The sequence below is a fragment of the Scyliorhinus canicula genome, chromosome 9 (genome assembly GCF_902713615.1).
Source record: "Scyliorhinus canicula chromosome 9, sScyCan1.1, whole genome shotgun sequence".
NCBI lineage: Eukaryota > Metazoa > Chordata > Chondrichthyes > Carcharhiniformes > Scyliorhinidae > Scyliorhinus > Scyliorhinus canicula.
In genome coordinates this window covers 126316941-126337317 of record NC_052154.1, presented here as the reverse complement: position 1 = coordinate 126337317, position 20377 = coordinate 126316941, and the positions used below count along the sequence as shown (strand labels likewise).

The window sequence follows — 20377 nt, the reverse complement described above, 5'->3', positions numbered from 1 at the left end:
TCCCTATCATAACAATTTCAGTGAGGAATATGGAGAAGAGAGTTGGTGCAGTGACAGTCTTGTTTGACCCCAGTTTTCATATAGGGTTTGTGGTGGTTCCATTGATGAAGATCATGGCTTGCATCTCATCATGGAGGAAGCGGAGGATCGTGACAGATTTCTGAGGGCAGCCAGGTTTGAGGAGGATTCTCCAAAGGCCTTCGTAAATGAGAGTCAAAAGCCTTTTATGAGGTTGAACAATGCCAGGATGCTGTTCCTTCTTTGTTTATTGAATTTGCTGCACAGTGAAGATTATGTCTGTGGTGACTCTCAATGGGCGGAAACTGTTCAGTGGTTCAGGAAGGAGTTTCTTGGCCACTGGAAGGAGGCGCTTGATGAGGATCCTTGCAATGATCTTCGCTGTGGCAGTCAGCACAGAGACTCCTCTATAGTCACCATCAGACTTGTTTCCTTTCTTGAATATAGTCACCATCATAGTGTCTCAGAGATCCCATAGCATTCGGTCCTCTTCCCAAATGAGAGATATGGGGTGCAATTTAATGGCCGCGCTGAGCTTAACGACAGCGCAACAGGCCCATTGAATCATGGGAGTTGAATCATGGGAGAGGCCAAAATCGAGAACCGTGCTGGGTGCTGATCTGTTTGCGATCTAACTGGCCTGCTCCTGTTGGCGAAATCAGGATCCTGCCATAACATGGTGAGAAACCAAAAATCAGGACTTAAGCCCGATCATCATACAATTAACGGGAGCGACCCCCTATCCCAGGGAGTGTGAACGACAACTACATCCTGGGGCAGTCGGACATCCCTGGCCTCTTTGTGGACCACCCTAGGATGGCCGGTTGGCTCTTGGGAGATAAGGGGTATCCGCTTAGGACCTGCCTAATGACACCATTAAGGAGGCCGCTTTCTGAAGCAGAGACTCGATACAACGAGATCCATGTACCAGCCTCCCCGAACAGGTGCTGGAATGTGGCGACTAGGGGCTTTTCACGGTAACTTCATTTTTGACCATAAGCGATTTTTATTTTCATTTCATTTTTCATGTGGCCAGAGGGCTGTCATTGAGCAGTGCATCGGACTCCTCAAGATGCTGTTCTGATGCCTCGACCGCTCTGGTGGTGCACTGCGGTACACCCCCCAGAGGGTCACTCGCTTTGTGGTGGTCTGCTGTGTCCTCCACAACCTGGCACAGCAGCGGGGCGATATGCTGGAGGGGGAGGAACATGTGTCCAACTCCGAGGAGGCACCGGATCATGAGGAGCTGGAGGGCGAGCCTGTGGAGGACCCGCCAGAGGGCCAAGGAGGCCTTCATCCTCGCTCGCTTCACATAGAGCATGGCCTCATCTGTCAGCCCCCACCCCACCATTTCCCACCCTGTGCAGCATCACTCCAGGGTAATCGGATTACATCCGCATTGTCAGCATGTCACTGTTGAGGGAAGGTTGGTGATGCTAACCCACTGAGATCTGAATGCTGGTGCTCCTCGTTCAATGCCATACCACCACAGTCTGACACCTGCGTGTCTGCTGAGGGCTTGCTCGCATCCATCACCTGCACGTAGTGGGCCGTGATTGCGGGGGGGGGGGGGGGGGGGGGGGGAGAAGGGGGAATCCAGGACCTCCACCCAGTGCGCTCAGTGATTTGGGAGATGGGCATGGGATTGGTGCTCTGCCCACATTGCGGAAGAAAGTACCAGAGGCGTCATATTGGTCGAGGTGAACGATTTTTAATAATTTATTTATGTGTCCCCAATTGCCCCAATCTCTTGATGGTGCTGCCCAACTCTCCCTACCCTTCCCAGATCCCCCTCCCCCAAATAACGCACCCGACCCCCACCCAGTGCGCTCAGTGATTCTCGATCTACTTAGCCTTCCATGCTCTTCCGCTAAGTCTAGGTGTGTCCCAGGGATGCACATCATAGGTAGAGGCAGCCTGCTGCTTACCGCGTCCCGTGGCCTTCGCTGCCCCTGGAGGGCGTTCTCTGGGGCTGGAGAGCCCTGGCCTAATTATTTGTGGCACATAACTCACTGTGCCGCCCTGTTCCAGATGCTGACTCCAAGGCGCACTGTTTTTAGTGAGTTGCGTCTCGGGGGAGCAGGTGGCTGCTGTTGCCACTCGGTAGGGTGGCTCCATGTTGGCACCCAGCACCCCCTCCTCCTGGTCAATGCCCATAGAGTCATGGGGCTCACCTTGGGACAGAAGAACACCTGAATCGAGCCCTGGCTGCTCCTGCATCATCTGACTCTGCCAGCCCTGTGGCTCCCCAATGTCTGCAGCATTGTGTCGATGCCCTCGGCGATGCTCCTCAGTGACTGAGCCATGCTCTGCGCGTCCTGGCAATGCGTACCTGTGACTTGGAAATGTTCCCCAGTGACCGAGACATGTGGCGCAGTGCCTCAGCAATTCCCACATGGGACTGGGAAATCTCCCAGAGCGTTCTGGAGGGCCTTGGCAAAGCCCACCTGAGACTGGGACATGTTCTGCAATGCCTCATCGAGTTTCGCCTGGTACTGGGTTACATTCCACAGTGACTGGGACATGCTGTTGAGGTGCTCAGCCATGCCCATCACTGACTGACCACGCCTTGGACACCTCCACTCATGCTGCCGACATCGTGCACCAAACTCTCCACTGTGGCCACCAGTGTTGGCTTTGGTGCCACACATTGCTGGTGTCATCTCCTGCGCCTGTAGCCTCTGGGACTCCTCCAGTCGGCTATGGACCGGCTGGAGGGTCATTGACATCCCCCTCTTAGTCTCACGGCCGCACCCTAGCGACTGCATCAGCTCCGGGTGAACCTGGTCCAGAGCTAGGTCTTGGGATCCGGCAGACCTCTGACCGCTGTCTCATTTGGGTGTTCCTGCCTCCACCTGATATGCATCAGCTACTGTGTGGTGCTCACTAGAATGTGTCCCGGAAGCTCTGTTGCCCACTAATATGAGTATCTCTGCGCTGGTGAAGGGTCGGGATGACAGCTGTCACAAAATTAGCGATGGCATCCTTGGAGCTCTCCTCCAAGATGATCTCGAGGGGGGAGGGGGAACTACTCCAGATGGTGCGGCACCAGTGAATGAGGATCCTGTGGGAGAATGGACATGGGGAGGGTTGGGTCATTCTGTATGGCATTAACAACTGACCTATGACAGTTCATCTGGGTGGGGCCAGTGGACCTTCACCTCTGCGCCGTACGCCAACCTCTAAGGCCCATTCCTCGTAGTGGGTGAGGACTCTGAAGACTGCCGCCCATCTGGATCCTCTCCCGTCTGTTGTGGGCCAACATTTCTTGCAGGAACACAGAGGGGCATCGTTAGCCGCACACGTCGTTCATCGCAGGGGTGGGGAGCGAGCTTCGGTGTGGGAGGGTGTTATGGAGATGGACCATATCGTGGGAATGGCGAGTATTGGTGGGGAATGGGAAGACTGAGGCAGGGTGGGGGGTCGGATGGGGTATGGGGAGGCTCGGCAGCATTGGCGGCACTGTTGGATATGGGTGGGATGGGGCACAGAACGGTGCTGGCCGGTGCCAGGCGCATTCCCGTGGGCCCGTTGGAGGTTGTTGATCATCTTACGGCACTATGTGGCTGTCCTCCTGGTCATGTTCCCCGAGCTGACGGCCGCTGCCACTTCATCCCAGGTGGCACTGGCTGCCCTGTAGCTGACTCTCGGAGACCTGCGGGGAACAGGGCATCCTGTCTGCCCTCCACCATGTCCAATAATCTGCCCACGTTGGCATCCCTGAATCATGGGGTGGTCTTCTTGGAGGCATGGCTGTTCGCTATGTGGGGTTGGCTGTGCAGGAGCAGCTTAAGTGCTGCTCTCCCTTGTTCGCGGGGGATGGGGGGGGGGGGGGTGGTTGGCGAGCGCATGACGGTCTCGCTGGGCTGAACGTCGGGAAGGTCACGGCCATTGCCGCTTGCTACCACACTTCGAAACCTTACCATTAAATCACGCCCATGAGGTTGTGTAGCTGTGCCAGCAGTTTGTATCTGCCATGTTTCAGGACTTCAGCAGGGATTCCATCTAACTTCCCTGCAGCGTTAATGTAAGCCTACTTGTGACAATAAAGATTTTTTTTAAAACTTCTTTTTTTTTATAAATTTAGAGTACCCAATTATTTTTTCCAATTAAGGGGCAATTTAGCGTGGCCAATCCACCTACTCTGCACATTTTGGGTTGTGGGGGCGAAACCCACGCAGACACGGGGAGAATGTGCAAACTCCACACAGACAGTGACCCAGAGCCGGGATCGAACCTGGGACCTCAGCGCCGTGAGGCGGTTGTGCTAACCACTAGGCCACCGTGCTGCCCTGATTTTTTAAAAATCTGAATGAGACCAATCCTCAGAAGTAGACCACAGAATAGAGGTAGTGGAGAAGGATAGTGTTGTGACCGAAGGCAAGGACTGCAGACGTAGCCAGATTCACATGATACAACAAGCTTTAAGAACGTAAGAACTAGGAACTGGAGAAAGCCATCTGGCCCTTCGAGCCTGCTCCGCCATTCAATGAGATCATGGCTGATCTTTTGTGGACTGAGCTCCAGTTTCCCGCCCGAACACCATAACCCTTTATTCCTTTATTCTTCAAAAAACTATCTGTCTTTATCTTGAAAACATTTAATGAAGGAGCTTCAACTGCTTCACTGGGCAGGGAATTGGACACATTGCACTTGGTTCCCAATTCCAAATCATCTATTCTACTCCACAATTAAATAACTCTACTCCACTCCCCTCAGGGTTCCCTCGCAGATCTGGGTGGCGCAGTGGTTAGCACTGCTGCCTTACAGTGTCAGGGATCCGGATTCAATTCCAACCTTGGGCCACTGTCTGTGTGGGGTTTGCACATTCTCCCCACTGCTTGGGTTTCTTCCGGGTGCTCTGGTTTCCTTCCACAGTCCAAAGATGTGCAGGTTTGGTTTGGCTATGCTAAATTGCCCCTTCGTGTCCAAAAGACGTGGTTAGGATGGGGTTAGGTTAAAGGGTTATTGGGTGGAGAAGTAAGCTTGGGTGGAATACTCTTTCAGAGGGTCGGTGCAGACTTGATGGGCTGAATGCCTCCCTTCTGCACTGTAAGGATTCTATGCTCCCAGTCGGGGTTTATATCCTGTAGGGGTTCCTCCAGTTGGGAGGAAAGTTCACCCCTAATCACCTGGGGAGTTCATATTCCAAGGTGTAGGAGGGGAATCTGATACAATGTAGGCTCTGTAGTATGGTATCGCTTTCTCTCAGCCTTAAACTTCAGGCATACCTTAAAATTGCGAAATTTCCTTTTTTCATAAAAATTGCAGAATATTGCTGATGTGCATTGAATTTCTGATATTAAATCTGATAAACTGTCAACAACCATATAAATAATTCTAAGTGCCAAGGAGGAACTCATCAATCCCTATCCCCATTAGTCTACACTGTTTCTTCTCTCCATCGCTCCCTCACTGCGATGTAATTCTACACCAATGATGGGCAACCTGGGCTAGTGAGTGGGCTGCGTGAGTGGCCCTCCTTCATCTCTGTGGGCCGCAAGATTTAAATTAGGCTTGATCACTAACCGTGAATCCATGAATAAGATAAAATATATTTAATACACGCAGCATATTTCATAACAAGTTATAGAAAATACTTAAATCATTTAAACATCAATAGGACTATCATCAATTTCAAATGGTAAAAACAAAGAAATATTTACACTTTGGATGAAGAGGAAAGAAACTATGTGGACAGAAATCAACGGAATGTGGCAACCCTGCGCATGGACAATAGTCGACAAAATGTCTCATGGGCCGCACTCAGAACCCAGATGGGCCACAGGTTGCCCACCACTATTCTACACCATCTCTCAGTTCATTCTCCTATTTACTTACACACAGGGAGTTGGGCAAGAAACGGAACAGGGCTGACTGATGCCTCCTAGGTCCAAAGGTGACATGTTGGTACTTAGCTTTTAGGTTCATGCATTAAGAATGAGCCCTTTGGAAATGAATTAAGGACTGCTGACATACATGAACACATGTTCTAACAGGAGTAAACAACTTCAACATTGGATGAGAGAAAATTGGAGGAGAAAAGAACAAATGCGTAGTTCAAGGGTTTTTTCTTGTATTTAGCAACTGCCGTGAGCTTTCTAATTTTCCTTTTTTCCTTTTTCCAGGATATGTTGGAGTTGGAATGTTGTCCGGTGCCATTGCAGGAGACGTCTTCACTTCTCCGCCAACTGGAAGTATTTCAGCTGCGATCCGGACTATGGACAGAGCAGGAGCAGGTATAACCTTGTAGAAAACGTAAAACTACAGAACAGACCTTGAGCAGCTATGTTGGGAGCTCTCATCTTGCATGAGCAGATTTCAGTTATGCAAAATAAAATTCTGATTTGATCTCTGCAATCACTATGTTGAATATATTTACCCCATCTGTTTTGAGACATTGTTTCCAGGAATGCCTTCTCAGCTGACCAGTAACTGGCCTACTCCTAGGCTTTGGTGGTTAGAGAGAATGAGATACTTCAGTGATTTTTAAAAAAAGTTAAATTTCCATGACTTATATCAACAGAACAAAACTAGAATGGAGATCCCTATTGTTATTATAATTTACAGTTAGGTACTTGTGACCAATATTTAGTTCATGGTTCATGTTAACATTTTAGAGGTAATGTTTAGTTCTGGGAAGATTAAAGTTTAACTGTAGAAATTTGGACAAATACAACAAAAACTTCTTGAAGTCCATTACGTTGGGGCCATGTTGATTTAAGGGGTTAACAGCTAGAAAGGTACGAACCATAAAACAGCAGATGGTTTACTTAGCTGGATAAATTGTAAAATTGGCCCAATTGGGTTAGAAATCAGCTTATGGCTGGACTACTCATCTTACTCATGCTGCTCATGGAGATGGATGAAAATTAATGTTCTTGGATTTCAGTTTATCGGTGTGTTTGCCGGGAGAGTGTGTTCTAAGCAGAAGAAGAGACTACACTGAAAAGATGCAACTGTTTGCAAGCTCCAGGCAGTTAGGACACACAAAAGTCCTGGGAGCCATTCAGTGCAGCTGTGAGTTGCAGTTTTTTAAAGTTCATTCACAGGATGTAGGCGTCGCTGGCTGGGCCAGCATTTTGGATCTTGTGTGATATACAGCCCAAAGAGAAACCCTGGGGAGCTGAGAAGGTGGCAGAAGAATACTTGTTCGATGCTGAAGGCAGTTGAGCCCTGGGAACAATTTATAGCTTGGGTGCAGCTGGGAGACAAGTTTAGAGACACCCAGGAGCAGTTCCAGTTTAGTAAAGCTAGCAGTCTGTGAAAGAGTTCAAAGTGAGCCACTATTTAGAAGTGGGAATGCAGCTTTGTGAATCACATGGAACATAGTCTCAGGAAAAGGGATGAACCATTGAGAGGTCAGCATAAAGGTAAGGAAGTGTTTCTGCAAAAATACACGGCATTGGTGAGACCAAACCTGGAGCATTGAGCACAGTTTTGGTCCCCTTATTTGAGGAAAGATGTAGTGACATTGGAGGCACTCTCCAGAGTTTAGAAGAATGAGGGGAGATCAAATCCGAACAATAATCTTTATTGTGTCACAAGTAGGCTTACATTAACATTGCAATGAAGTAACTGTGAAAATCCCCGAGTCGTCACACTACGCGGGCCTGTTAGGGTACACTGAGGGATAATTCAGAATGTCCAATTCACTTAACAAGCACGTCTTTCGGGATTTGTGGGAGGAAACCGGAGCACCTGGAGGAAACCCATACAGACACGGGGAGAACGTGCAGTCTCCACACAGACAGTGACACATGCCGGGAATCAAATCCGGGTCCATGGCGCTGTGAAGCAACAGTGCTAACCACTGTGCTACTGTGATGCCAAATTGAGGTATACAAGATGATGAAATGTATGGATAAAGTAGATGTGGAGTGGATGCTTCCTCTTGTGGGCATTCTAGAATTAGAGGTCATGGTTTTAGGATAGGAGATAGCAAATTTAAAACTACTTCTCCCAAAGGATTTTGAATCTGTGGAATTCACTATCCCAGAGTGTAATAGATGCTGGGACAGTGAGTTAATTTAAGGAGGAGTTATAGACAGATTTATAATTGGTAATGGGTTGAAAGGATATGGTAAACGGGCAGAACGGTGGAGTTAAGGCCAGGATGACATCAGCCATGATCGAATGGTGGAGCAGACTCGATGGGCCAAATGGCCTAATTCTGCTCTTGTATCTTATGAACTTATGAGCAGTTGTTGAGGATGTCTGAATTAGACTGGTGCTTGAGGGAATTTGGAGGCTAGATCTTCAAAGTCCATCCTGAGTTCATAGAATCATGGAATTTACAGTGCAGAAGGGGGCCATTTGGCCCATCGAGTCTGCACTGGCCCTTACAAAGAGCACCCTACTGAAGCCCACGTATCTACCCTATCCCAGTAACCCCCACTTAACATTTTTTTTTGCACCCTAAGGGCAATTTAGCATGGCTAACCCACCTAACCCGAAGTGTGTGAGGAAACCGGAGCGCCCGGAGGAAATCCACACAGATACGGGGAGAACATGCATACTCCACACAGACAGTGACCCACGCCGGGAATCTAACCTGGGACCCTGGCACTGTGAAGCAACAGTGCTAACCACTGTGTCAGAACAAGCGCCGGAATGTGGCGACTGGGGGTTTTTCACAGTGACTTCATTGCAGTGTCAATATAAGTCTACTTATGACAATAAAGATGATTATTATCAGAACTTTTATGCCAATAATTAGAAAGTTCTACAAGGTGCTGGATCTAGTTTTAGGGAATGAAGCCGGGCAAGTGGATGAAGTTTCAGTGGGGAGCATTTTGGAAACAGTGACCATAACTCAGTAGAATTTAAAGTAGTTATGGAAAGGGACAAAGATAGACCAGAAATTAAGGTTCTTAATTGGGGGAGGGCCAATTTTAACAAAATAAGACAGGATCTGTCCAAAGCTAATTGGGAGCAGCTACTTGTAGGAAAATCCTACACCAGAGCAGTGACATTCATTCAAAAAGGAAATAGAGAGAGTACGGGGACAACATGTTCCCATGATAGTGAAGAGTGGGATCAGTAAGTCCAGTGAACCCTGGGTGTCAAGGGATATCTGGGGTCGGATAAGAAAAACAGGAGGCTTGTGGCAGATACGAAGGGTTTACAATATAGAATGGCAGTGATTGCACTGGAGAGAGTGCAGAGGAGATTCGCCAGGATGTTGCTGGGCCTGGATCGTTTCAGCTATCAAGAGAGACTAGATAGGCTGGGGTTGTTTTTCCTGGAGCAAAGAAGGCTCCAGGGAAAACAACCCTGGAGTTGAGGTGATTGACGTGTATAAAATTATACCATCAAAGAGTTGGGATAAATGGGTGTTTCTCTGGTTGGCAGTCAGTGGCTAGTGGTGTCCCTCAGGGATCCGTGTTGGGCCCACAATTGTTCACAATTTACATTGATGATTTGGAGTTGGGGACCAAGGGCAATGTGTCCAAGTTTGCAGATGACACTAAGATGAGTGGTAAAGCGAAAAGTGCAGAGGATACTGGAAGTCTGCAGAGGGATTTGGATAGGTTAAGTGAATGGGCTCGGGTCTGGCAGATGGAATACAATGTTGACAAATGTGAGGTTATCCATTTTGGTAGGAATAACAGCAAACGGGATTATTATTTAAACGATAAAATATTAAAGCATGCCGCTGTTCAGAGAGACTTGGGTGTGCTAGTGCATGAGTCACAGAAGGTTGGTTTACAAGTGCAACAGGTGATTAAGAAGGCAAATGGAATTTTGCCCTTCATTGCTAGAGGGATGGAGTTTAAGACTAGGGAGGTTATGTTGCAACTGTATAAGGTGTTAGTGCGGCCACACCTGGAGTATTGTGTTCAGTTTTGGTCTCCTTACTTGAGAAAGGACGTACTGGCGCTGGAGGGTGTGCAGAGGAGATTCACTAGGTTAATCCCAGAGCTGAAGGGGTTGGATTATGAGGAGAGGTTGAGTAGACTGGGACTGTACTCGTTGGAATTTAGAAGGATGAGGGGGGATCTTATAGAAACATTTAAAATTATGAAGGGAATAGATAGGATAGATGCGGGCAGGTTGTTTCCACTGGCGGGTGACAGCAGAACTAGGGGGCATAGCCTCAAAATAAGGGGAAGTAGATTTAGAACTGAGTTTAGGAGGAACTTCTTCACCCAAAGGGTTGTGAATCTATGGAATTCCTTGCCCAGTGAAGCAGTTGAGGCTCCTTCATTACATGTTTTTAAGGTAAAGATAGATAGTTTTTTGAAGAATAAAGGGATTAAGGGTTATGGTGTTCGGGCCGGAAAGTGGAGCTGAGTCCACAAAAGATCAGCCATGATCTAATTGAATAGCGGAGCAGGCTCGAGGGGCCAGATGGCCTACTCCTGCTCCTAGTTCTTATGTTCTTATGTTTGGTGCAATTCAACGGACTTGAGTTAAAGTTAGCTGAACGGCGCGTTTAGCGAGGTGTTTCTTTGCACCGAGGAAGGATCCACTATTCAACAGCGTTGAAGTGTATAAAATTACACCTCAACTGATTGAGGTATATAAAATTATGAGGAACATATACAGAGTGGAGAGGAAGGTACTTTTCCTGTTAGTGGAGGGGTGAATAACCAGGGGGAGATAGATTTAAGCTAATGGGCAGGAGGTTTAGAGGAATTGTGACGGAAAAACTTTTCACTCAGGGATTTTGGAATGTGAACTCACTGCTTGAAAGGGTGGTAGAGGTGGAAACCCTTAACTTTTAAGAAGTATTTAGATGAGCACTTGAAATACCATTGCACACAATGGGGCTGGTTAGCTCACTGGGCTAAATCGCTGTCTTTTCAAGCAGGCCAGCAGCACGGTTCAATTCCCGTACCAGCCTCCCCGCCCGGACAGGCGCCGAAATGTGGCGACTAGGGGCTTTTCACAGTAACTTCATTGAAGCCTACTCGTGACAATAAGCGATTTTCATTTTTAATTTCAAGGCTACAGACCAAGTGATGGGAAATGGGATTAGAATAGTTACGTGCTTGATGGTCTGTGCGGCACAATGGGCCGAAGGGCCTCTATCCATGCTGTAAAACTCTTGGCATGCTTCTCCCCAAAGAATTCAAAGTTAATTTGTGGCGGGTTTTTCAGGGAGTTTCCCATTGGTTCTGCCGGCGAGTTCCCCACCGCTATTCAATGACACTTAGTCACTTTTTTGGGCACTGGGAAGTTTGTCGCTGGTTTATACCACACTTAGAAATTTTTTTAGCACTGTGCAGCTGAACTCAGAGATCGGGCCGTCATTTTGAAAGCGTGCCCCGATCTCTAAGTGAGCTTGTGAATCCACCCAACCCATGGACAATGTCACCCTACACACACATGGACACTACCCCACACACCCCAAAGTAGGACACTCCGCTATGGGGTGCCTGGGGATCCCTCCTCTTCAGGCCCCCCACCCCTCCTTTCAGGACCCTCACCCATCACCCCTCCAACTTCCCAGATGAAATGAGGTTGGAGGGGGGGTTTGAAGGGTAGTGGAATGCAGGGCAGGTTAGTAGGCGAAGTTCCGACTCTGACGTCTCACGGGACTTGGGTGAATCCCGCGAGGCGCGGAGACTGTCGGAGGTCCGCTAGAGGGCACTCCCGGATTCTTTGGCCGCGTTGTGCTCTCGCTCGAGCGCAACTCGGCCAGAGAGTCGCGCCCGATGACTAAACGCCACCCGACGTTCAACTGTAGTTTTATCAGTTCATAGTTTTACCCAGGGTAACCAGGGCTGGTCAAAGACTAGCAATCCTACTGCGAGTAACTCACCTCCTGACCCCCAAAGTCTCCACCATCATCAAGGCACAAGCCAGGAGTGTAATAGAATACTTTCCACTTGCCTGGCTGAGTGCAGCTCCAACAACACTCGAGAAGCTCAACACCATACAGAACAAAGCAGCCTGGTTGATTGCTCCCCCTTCCACAAACATTCACACCCTCCACCACCGATGAACAGTCGCAGCCATGTGTACCATCTACAAGGTGCACTGCAGTAACTCACCAAGGTTCCTTAGACAACACCTTCCAAATCTCGACCACTACCATCTAGAAGGACAAGAGCAGCAAATACCTGGGAACTCTACCACCTGGAGGTTCCCCTCCAAGTCACACACCACCGTGACATGGAAATATATCGCTGCTCCTGTACTGTTGCTGGGGCAACATCCTGGAACTCCCATCCTAACAGCACAGTGGGTGTACCTACACCTCAAGGACTGCAGCGGTTCAAGAAGACAACTCACCACCTCCTTCTGAAGGGCAACTAGGGATCGGCAATAAATGCTGGCTTAACCAGTGACGCCACAACCCGTAAATGAATAAATAAATAAAAAAGGGCGGGATTCTCCGACTCCACTCGCCGGGTCGGAGAATCGCCGGGGGCGGCGTGAATCCCGCCCCCGATGGCTGCCGAATTCTCCGGCGCCAGGGATTTGGCGGTGGCGGGAATCGCGGCGCGCCGGTCGGCGGCCGCTAGCAGCGGCCCCCCGGCGAGTCTCCGGCCCGCGATGGGCCGAATGGCCGCCCGCTTTTCAGCCAGTCCCGCCGGCGTATATTACACCAGGTATTTTCCGGCGAAACCTGGCTGCACGGACGGCCTCCGAGGTCCTCGGAGGGGCATGAGGGGGAAGTGGGAGGTGCCCCCACAGTGGCCTGGCCCGCGATCAGGGCCCACCGATCCGCGGGCGTGCCTGTGCCGTGGGGGCACGCTATTCTTCCGCGTTGGCCGCTGTGGTCCTCCGCGATGGCCGGCGTGGAGATGAACCTCCCCTGCGTATGCGCTGGGATGACGCCAGCTCACGCTGGCACTCCCGCGTATGTGACAACTTGCGCTGGCTGACGGAGACCCTTCAGCGCCGGTTGGTGTGGCGCAAATCCCCTTCCCCACTGGCCGGCTCCACATGTTGGGGTGGCACGACGAGGAGTGGTGCACGCCACTCCTTCGCACCGTAGCTGCCCGCCCCGATTCCCGCAGAATCCCGCCCAAAGTCTTTTGTGGTTAATTTATGCCAATGCATAAACAAGTAACAAGGCATTCAGAAGTCAGCCGTGTTTAAAACATTAACTCGTCTTTCTCCCTTTCAAACCTCGTATGAAATATTGTGTTTATTATTGGCTAGCTGTTACTTACTCTTGGATTATTCACTAGGTTAGGCTTGTTACTGTATCTAAGATGACTTGTTTCCTTGTTGGTTTAAATTAGGACAAACCTTGTTTCAACAGTATGCAATGTCTACATGGCACCAAAATAGTAAAATTTTTCCTGCTGAAGCATCAGAAAGTCAACCACAATTCAATTATTTGCAAGATTTCAGTTGAAAAAAAGTTGGAAAAAAGGGGATATATAAAGGAACTATTAAAAACTTTCATTTGATTTGGGGAATGACAAGGCATTCAGGCGAAAAATTTAAATGGCACAAAATGGAAGAAAGTAAGCTGGGAATATCATCAAATACCATTATTTTTATTTGTTCGTTCATTGGATATGGTCATTACCAGCATTAATTACCCTTAAGAAAGTGGTTAATTGTTCAAGTCTTCATGTAGGTTCACCCAGAACGCTGGATTTTGATCTAGCAACAGTGAAGGAATGGCAACATTCAACAATATAGCTACATCACATGGTGTGCTTACTTCAGAATAACAGAGGAGAACTGGCTTCATAGGGTCAGATCCAGCAGGGAATCAGTTTAAATTACGTGCTTTCAGCTACAAGAGTATTTGTCGGAACTTGAGTAATATGTATGGCAACAGAGGTCTAAGGCAGTCAACTTTCTGCCACCATATACTTCCAGGCTAGTATCAATTGCATATCAAACAATGCACAAACAAGTAACATGTGGCTGTTTGATCACACTTTCTCCTGGATCAATGCTTATATTTTGATTATGTTTCTATGAAGAGTTTTGGGATGTTCATAATCTGTCTCGTGGGAAGATTAATTGTTTGGAAGGAGCTAACATTGGTGGTTGGCAGGGGGTTAGAGTCAAGAAAAACAAGAAAGGGCTGAGACGCTTTGTTGAAAACATTTTGTCTGTGCTTTCTCCAGCTGGTGTACTACTGATTGTGAAGAACTATACAGGGGATCGGCTAAACTTCGGCTTAGCTCTAGAGGAGGCAAAAGCAGAGGGAATTGCTGTGGAGATGGTTATTGTAGCTGATGACTGTGCCTTCACCACGGATAAAAAAGCTGGGAGAAGGGGTCTGTGTGGTACAGTACTCATACACAAAGTAAGTCTGATATATAGAAATACTGAGGTGAAGGACTGAAAATGTGTTGCTTTACAGAGAGATCAGCATCACAAAATTACCAATGGACTTATAGTTAAAAAAGTCACAGGATCGTGTAGCATGCATTCCCACATTGGAACACTCTCCACATGGAGAAAGCAGCCCATTTGGCAGCCCTTTCACAAACATTCATTTTCACTACGATTGACACATAGTGGCAACATGTGTACCATCTACACTCGTGTTGGGCAACCTAGGATAGTGAGTGGGCCTCGTGAGTGGCCCTCCTTCACTTCAGTGGGCCACAAGATTGAAATTGGACTTGTTCACTAACCATGACCCCAAAAATAAGATTAAATACATTAATACGTGCTGAATATTTCATAACATGTTGAAGAAAATGCAAATTAATTAAACATTGTTAACATTCTGTGACAGTGGCTTGGATTTTCACCATTTCGGGTTGATTCAAGAGTTCTTTACAAATGTTGAGTGGGTCCTGATTCCAGTGTTCCCGACTCCATTCCCTGGGCTGTATAATCTTCGGGAGTGCCGTTAAAGGGTCCGAGCTGGTTCTTATTATTAACCCGCACTAGCATCTTCGCCAAAATATTGGTATCCGCATTCAGCAGGGATATTGGCCTATTCGACCCGGCTCCACCGGGACCTTGTCCTTTTTAAGCAGCAACAAAATGGATGCCTGTCCATTGTCTCTGGCAGTGCCCCATAGCCACTGTGTCCTCAAAACATCTCCACAAACAGCGATGCCAGCTTACCCAGAATTTTTTAATAAAACTCCACCAGGAAACCAACCAGCCCCGGTGCCATACCCGTCTGCATCTTCCTATTGCCACCCGTACTTCTCCGCCCCCACTGGCTCCTCAAAGTCCTGCCCTCCTACTTCTGGACACTCCAACCACCCCAAAAACTCCCTCATGTCTGACTCACCCTCCGGAGGCTCTGATTCACAAATTCTTACAGAACTCCTCAAATGCCTTGATCACCTGCTCCGGTGCCACTATCAGCTCCCCTGTCCCATTCCGGACCTGAACAATCCGCCTGCCAGTGGAGCTGGCCTGCCAAGAAGCAGCTGGCCTTCTCCCCATACTCGTACATGGCCCCCTTCGCCCGCCCCAATTGCCGAACTGCCTTTCGCATGGTCAAAAGGTCAAACCTCACCTGTAGCTCCTTCCTCCTCACCCAAAGATCTGGGGTGGGGTTCTCTGCCGATGTGATTCTCCGTTACGCCGGCGCCCGGGGGTTTCCCGACAGCGTAGGGCTGCCTCATAATGGGAAACCCCATTGACCAGGTGGCGTAACGGAGAATCCCGCCAGCTGGTCGGGGCAGAAATGTGGCGCGGCGGGGAGAAGAATCCCGCCCCTGGAGTCAGACCCTCCGCATACCTTCCATCCACTTCTAAAATTTCCCTCTACCAACCGCTGCCGCTCCACTCTTCCCTCTCTGTCCACCTGAGCCTTAAACAAGATGACCTCACCTCTCATTACTGCTTTCAACACTTCCTACACCACTGATGGAAAAACCTCCTTGTTCCCATTACATCCTACATAATCCTCAATCACCGTTTCCATTTTGATGCAAAAGTTTGGGTTCGCCAACATCCCCACATCCAACCTACATACAGGCCTCTGTACCAGCCCCTCCTCCAAGACCACATCCACCTAATGTGGAACATGGTTCGAGATAACAATCGCAGAATATTCTACCTTCCTCACTCCAGCCAACAGCGCCTTCCCCATAACGAAAAAGTTAATCCTTGAATACCTACTGTGTACTGGCGAAAAGAACGAGTACTCCCTATCCTGCAGGTGCAGAAACCTCCATGGGCCCATCCCTCCCAGGCCCCTCATAAACACAGCCAACACTTCTGCACCCCCACACCCCTCCCCCAATATCCAACGTTGGTATGGCAGCCAACATTTTCTTCATAAATCCTACATCGTCCCATTAATTCGGGGCATATACGCTAACCAGCACCACCAACCTCCCCTCCAAAGCACCCAGTACTATTACGTACCTGGGTTTCTGGTCAGCCACCACCTTCTCCATCTGGAACCTCATCCTCTTACCCTCTTACCAACCAGTATTGCTACCTCCCAGGCCCTATTATCAAAGCTATGGAACATCTGACCCATCCAGCCCTTCCGAAGCCTCACCTGGTCCTTCACCCTCAGCTGGGTCTCTTGCAACAGCACCATGTCGGCTTTCATGTTCTTCAAATGTGAGAAAACTCTCGCTCGCTTCATCGGACCCCCACCCCTCACACGTTCCACGTCACCCTCCGGACCGGGGGTCTCCCACCTCAACACCACCCCCCGCCCCTCCTCCCAGCCATCTCCGCTACCCTTGGCCCCGCCCAACAGGCAGGACCCAACCCGACCCCCAGTCACCGCCAGCCACCTTCCCCTCCCCCTTCCCTATACCTCCCCAGCCACTTCCTCTCAAAATCACCTCACCCAGTATCGCCCCCATTACCCCACCATTCACACAACCCAGTCCCGTCAAAATCTGTGTGTGGCCCCTCCCCCACCTAACTCTACTTGCATGTCACCAACGGAAGTTCCCTCAGATACTTTTTCACAGACGCACGCTCTCACCAACATGCACACACTATTTTCTACACACAGGGTTTCCTGTATACACGTGGGCTGCCTTTCCACTGGTGTGGAGCTACTGCAGGAACAGGTGGGTGGTTGGGGGGGGGCAGTGGACATTCGCTGGCTTAGATGCTGGTGGTTTTGTTTCTTGTTGATTGTTTTTTTGTCTGTAGTGTATAGTGGGTAATTTCAGTGTATTCTGTTTGCTCTGTAATTTGCTTTTTTTTTGTATTATGGAACTATATTAATCTAAAGTATACCCAAGTGTATTCTTGTGGGTTCATATGCCATGTCTCAGACGAGTGTTATTGCCTAGCATTCCAATGAGGCCAGTGGCCAGCAATCAAATACTCAAGAGCTGGACTTCAGCACCTGGGGATATCTCTGCGACCTGAGAGTGAGTGTGTGGATCAGGGGGTGGTGGTGCAGAAGTCTGTCCACTAGTGTTGCCCAACGAGGCATGTGCCTCTGCGCAGGTGGTGGGTGGGGATGACAGCTGTGACCTCTCGATGGCGGTCTCCTCCAACCTCTCCTCCAAAGTGTTCTCTTATGTGGCAGGGCAGGGGGAGAGGGCAACCCCGGATAGTCCGGAACCATCAGGTGAAGATCCTGCGCAATAAGAGACATGTGGTCACTGGGAGAGAAGGATCATTTTGTCTGATATGAAGAACTCACTCGAGGCAAGTTATCTGGGTGAAGGGGCAGTGGATCCTCACCTCTGCAGCATAAACCAATTTCACTGTCGGTGACTGTTCTCTCCTCGGCCAAACCCGCAATCTCCAGGGCCCGTTCTTCATATGGTACATACTCTGATATCTGGTACTCTGCCACTCATCTGGGCCCTTTCAAGCCCTGCGGGGACAGAGAGGGCTTTGTGAGCTGCACACTTGGTGCATTTGGGTGGGAGGTCTTTGACAGGTGGCACGTATGGGCACTCCACCTGGACACGGTGGGGATGTGCTGGTGGGTGCCAGAGTGTGCTGGGGCACAAGCACAGTGATCAGATGTGGAGAGGGTGTGAGGTGGCAACCACTCACTTGTTGGGGGTAGGGTTGGGAGGCGGGAGTCAGGGGGGTGGGAGGCGGTAGGTAGGACTGATGTCAGGGGACAACTTATCCTTGCGGCCTGGTTGAGGTCGTTGGTTGTCTTCCTGCTCTGTAAGGCGGTCCTCCTGGTCTTCCCAGGTAACATTGACAGCCTTGCAGCTGGTCCCGTGACCCCTTTGGAGGAACAGGATGCCCTGTCTCATCTGCACAGCGTCCAGAAGCCTGGCCAGGACGGCATCCCAGAGGAGTGGAGGAGGTCTGAGTGGTGCCACTCTTGTGTGCTGACTGGGAGTGAGTTGGGAGGGAGTGTTTAAAAATCATACTCCCCCTTGTTAGCGGTGAGCTGCTGGGCACGGGTCTGGCGAATCAGCTGGCAGAACAGCCAGTCCCGGCGTGAAGCTTGTGGGTGCTCATTTCAGCACTCCGGGCTACGATCTCATCAGTTTGACCATCGGAAAACACCCAGGAAGTCGCGCCGGAAATGACATAAAACCTTTCCATTAGATCTCGCCCATGTTTTTTAGAACCAATGAATACCACAGTGGGATGTGCAAGAAAAAAGCCTGGAAAACATGTAATCCATTGATATTTTTTTTATATGCTTGAAAAAGCCTGGAGTGCAAGTTAAGAAAAGTGTCGATCATTCATGTCCTTTGAAGTTTAAAAAACCACAGATCCTTGAAACCACTTATCATATGTCAACAGACATTGTGAAATTGACCACAGAGATCAGACCATCTGAGCTGTCAATCAAACAATGTTTCATCTGGGGAGCAGCTGTTCTTATATGCTAATTGCTGTCTAGGCTCTCAGCCAACATACATGATGAGGCCTGGCTCAAAGCCCAAGTTGAAAGACAGCTAAGCCAAGCCCCGGAGCTTGTGTTGGTATGCTGCAATCTACACAACCTGGCTAAGGGAACAGTCCTTGCCACTAGAGCTTCAGCTAGCGTCTCAGGAGGAAGAGAAAGTAAAGAGGTACCCTCGATATATTGTTCTAGACAGAGTGCCTGCGAACGACTCATCAAACCCCAGTTCCCTTAATGTCAGCTCCATGTGACCATTACTCCACAATTCTCCACCTTTCTCAATTTCCTACTTTTCCAGCCCTTTGTTGCAAACCACCATGGTGCCCTCATAACAAATGTATTCAACAAGACTTTCAATAATACATATGAAACTTAGATATTCAGCCTGGTGCTTTCCCTGAGCACCTGTCATATCAGGATCCTTTCCTTAGCTTCATGCATCTATGCTGTGTTATACCATCATGAACACTGGGACAACAAAGCACAAGGTCTAATCTCACAGAGATAACGCTGATCCATTCAGAAAGTATATTTCTGGGAACCCTTTCCTTATATCCAAAAATACACCACCACCTCCTTGATCAGTCACTTGCTAGGCTTCCTTGGCTATTACATAACTTCTCCTTCCCAACTGTTCTGTGAACATTACACTGCTATGTAGCTTCCTATCCAAGCCCTCTGTATGAAACTGAGCAAATGACCAGAAATCAGAAGTAACATTTGGATGAATAAAGGATGAGCTGTGACACTGATGATCTCTATAGTTGAATGCACTGATTGTTGTCCAAGATGGAATTGTATTACAGCAGAGAACCAAGCATTTTCAGAAGAAAATGTAAGAAAATTAGACAAAAAATTTGAGTAATTATATCCACGTTTAAATCCTTCCTCTGTATTTACTGTACTAACTTTGCTGTTGACAGATGGCTGGGGCCATGTCTGAAATGGGGAAACCGCTTGATGAAATTGTAGAGAAGCTGAACATCGCTTTAAGTAAATTAGGTAAGTGATCAAATTGCAGAACAAAACCATGGCAAATATTCTAGTTGATCATAGTTAATTTAATACACTTAAACCTGCAAGAGAAATTAAGGATTAAGTTAAGAGGAAATCAGTTTGTATTGGTGACTAGAAAAATACAGCCCTTACAGTTTATTGTCACTTTATATTTAAGAAGTAGGCAGGACTGCCAAAAGGATAAATCTATACTGACTCAAATTAATTTAGACAAAAACAAATGAAACCCTCAGATGTGGGCCTACATTATTTCTTATTCTATTCCTCTTGAAACTAACTGTACCCACCAAAGTTTTGTGCTTCATTTAACAGTGATTGCATACAAAATAGATTTTAATGGGAAGCATTTCTGTTTGGCTGCTGGAGCTCAAGCTATATTAAGGAAATAAGTAGATTGAACCAACTGTCAGGCTGATTAGTGAGGTTTGTGTGTTTTGTCAAGCAGAAATAAGTAAATTGCCGGGTTGGTCCTGCAATATCATTACACCTCTCAAGTAGGAATTATCTTCAAAGGAAGGGGATTGTTACAATAAGTTAAGTAAGAAATCGTACAACATCAGGTTAAGGTGTTGAAAGGGTTACGCTAATGGTAAGTTAAGGCATGAGAGGGGAACTAATTTACCTGTCACATAATTATTTGGG

At 48.4% G+C, this 20377-nt stretch overlaps 1 protein-coding gene across 3 annotated transcripts in view; it reads left to right on the top strand.

The window, feature by feature from the left end:
• The window catches only part of tkfc (triokinase/FMN cyclase), a 119625-nt gene that overhangs the window by 10900 nt on the left and 88348 nt on the right, over positions 1 to 20377 (top strand). For all 3 annotated transcript variants that reach the window (XR_005461888.1, XM_038807519.1, XM_038807518.1), the window contains exons 3-5: positions 6147 to 6257; positions 14067 to 14248; positions 19642 to 19720. Coding sequence is in view for 2 of the 3 variants with exons in the window: in XM_038807519.1 (XP_038663447.1) it covers positions 6147 to 6257; positions 14067 to 14248; positions 19642 to 19720 (372 nt within the window). In the remaining variant the exon portion in view is untranslated. The remainder of the gene's footprint in view (positions 1 to 6146; positions 6258 to 14066; positions 14249 to 19641; positions 19721 to 20377) is intronic.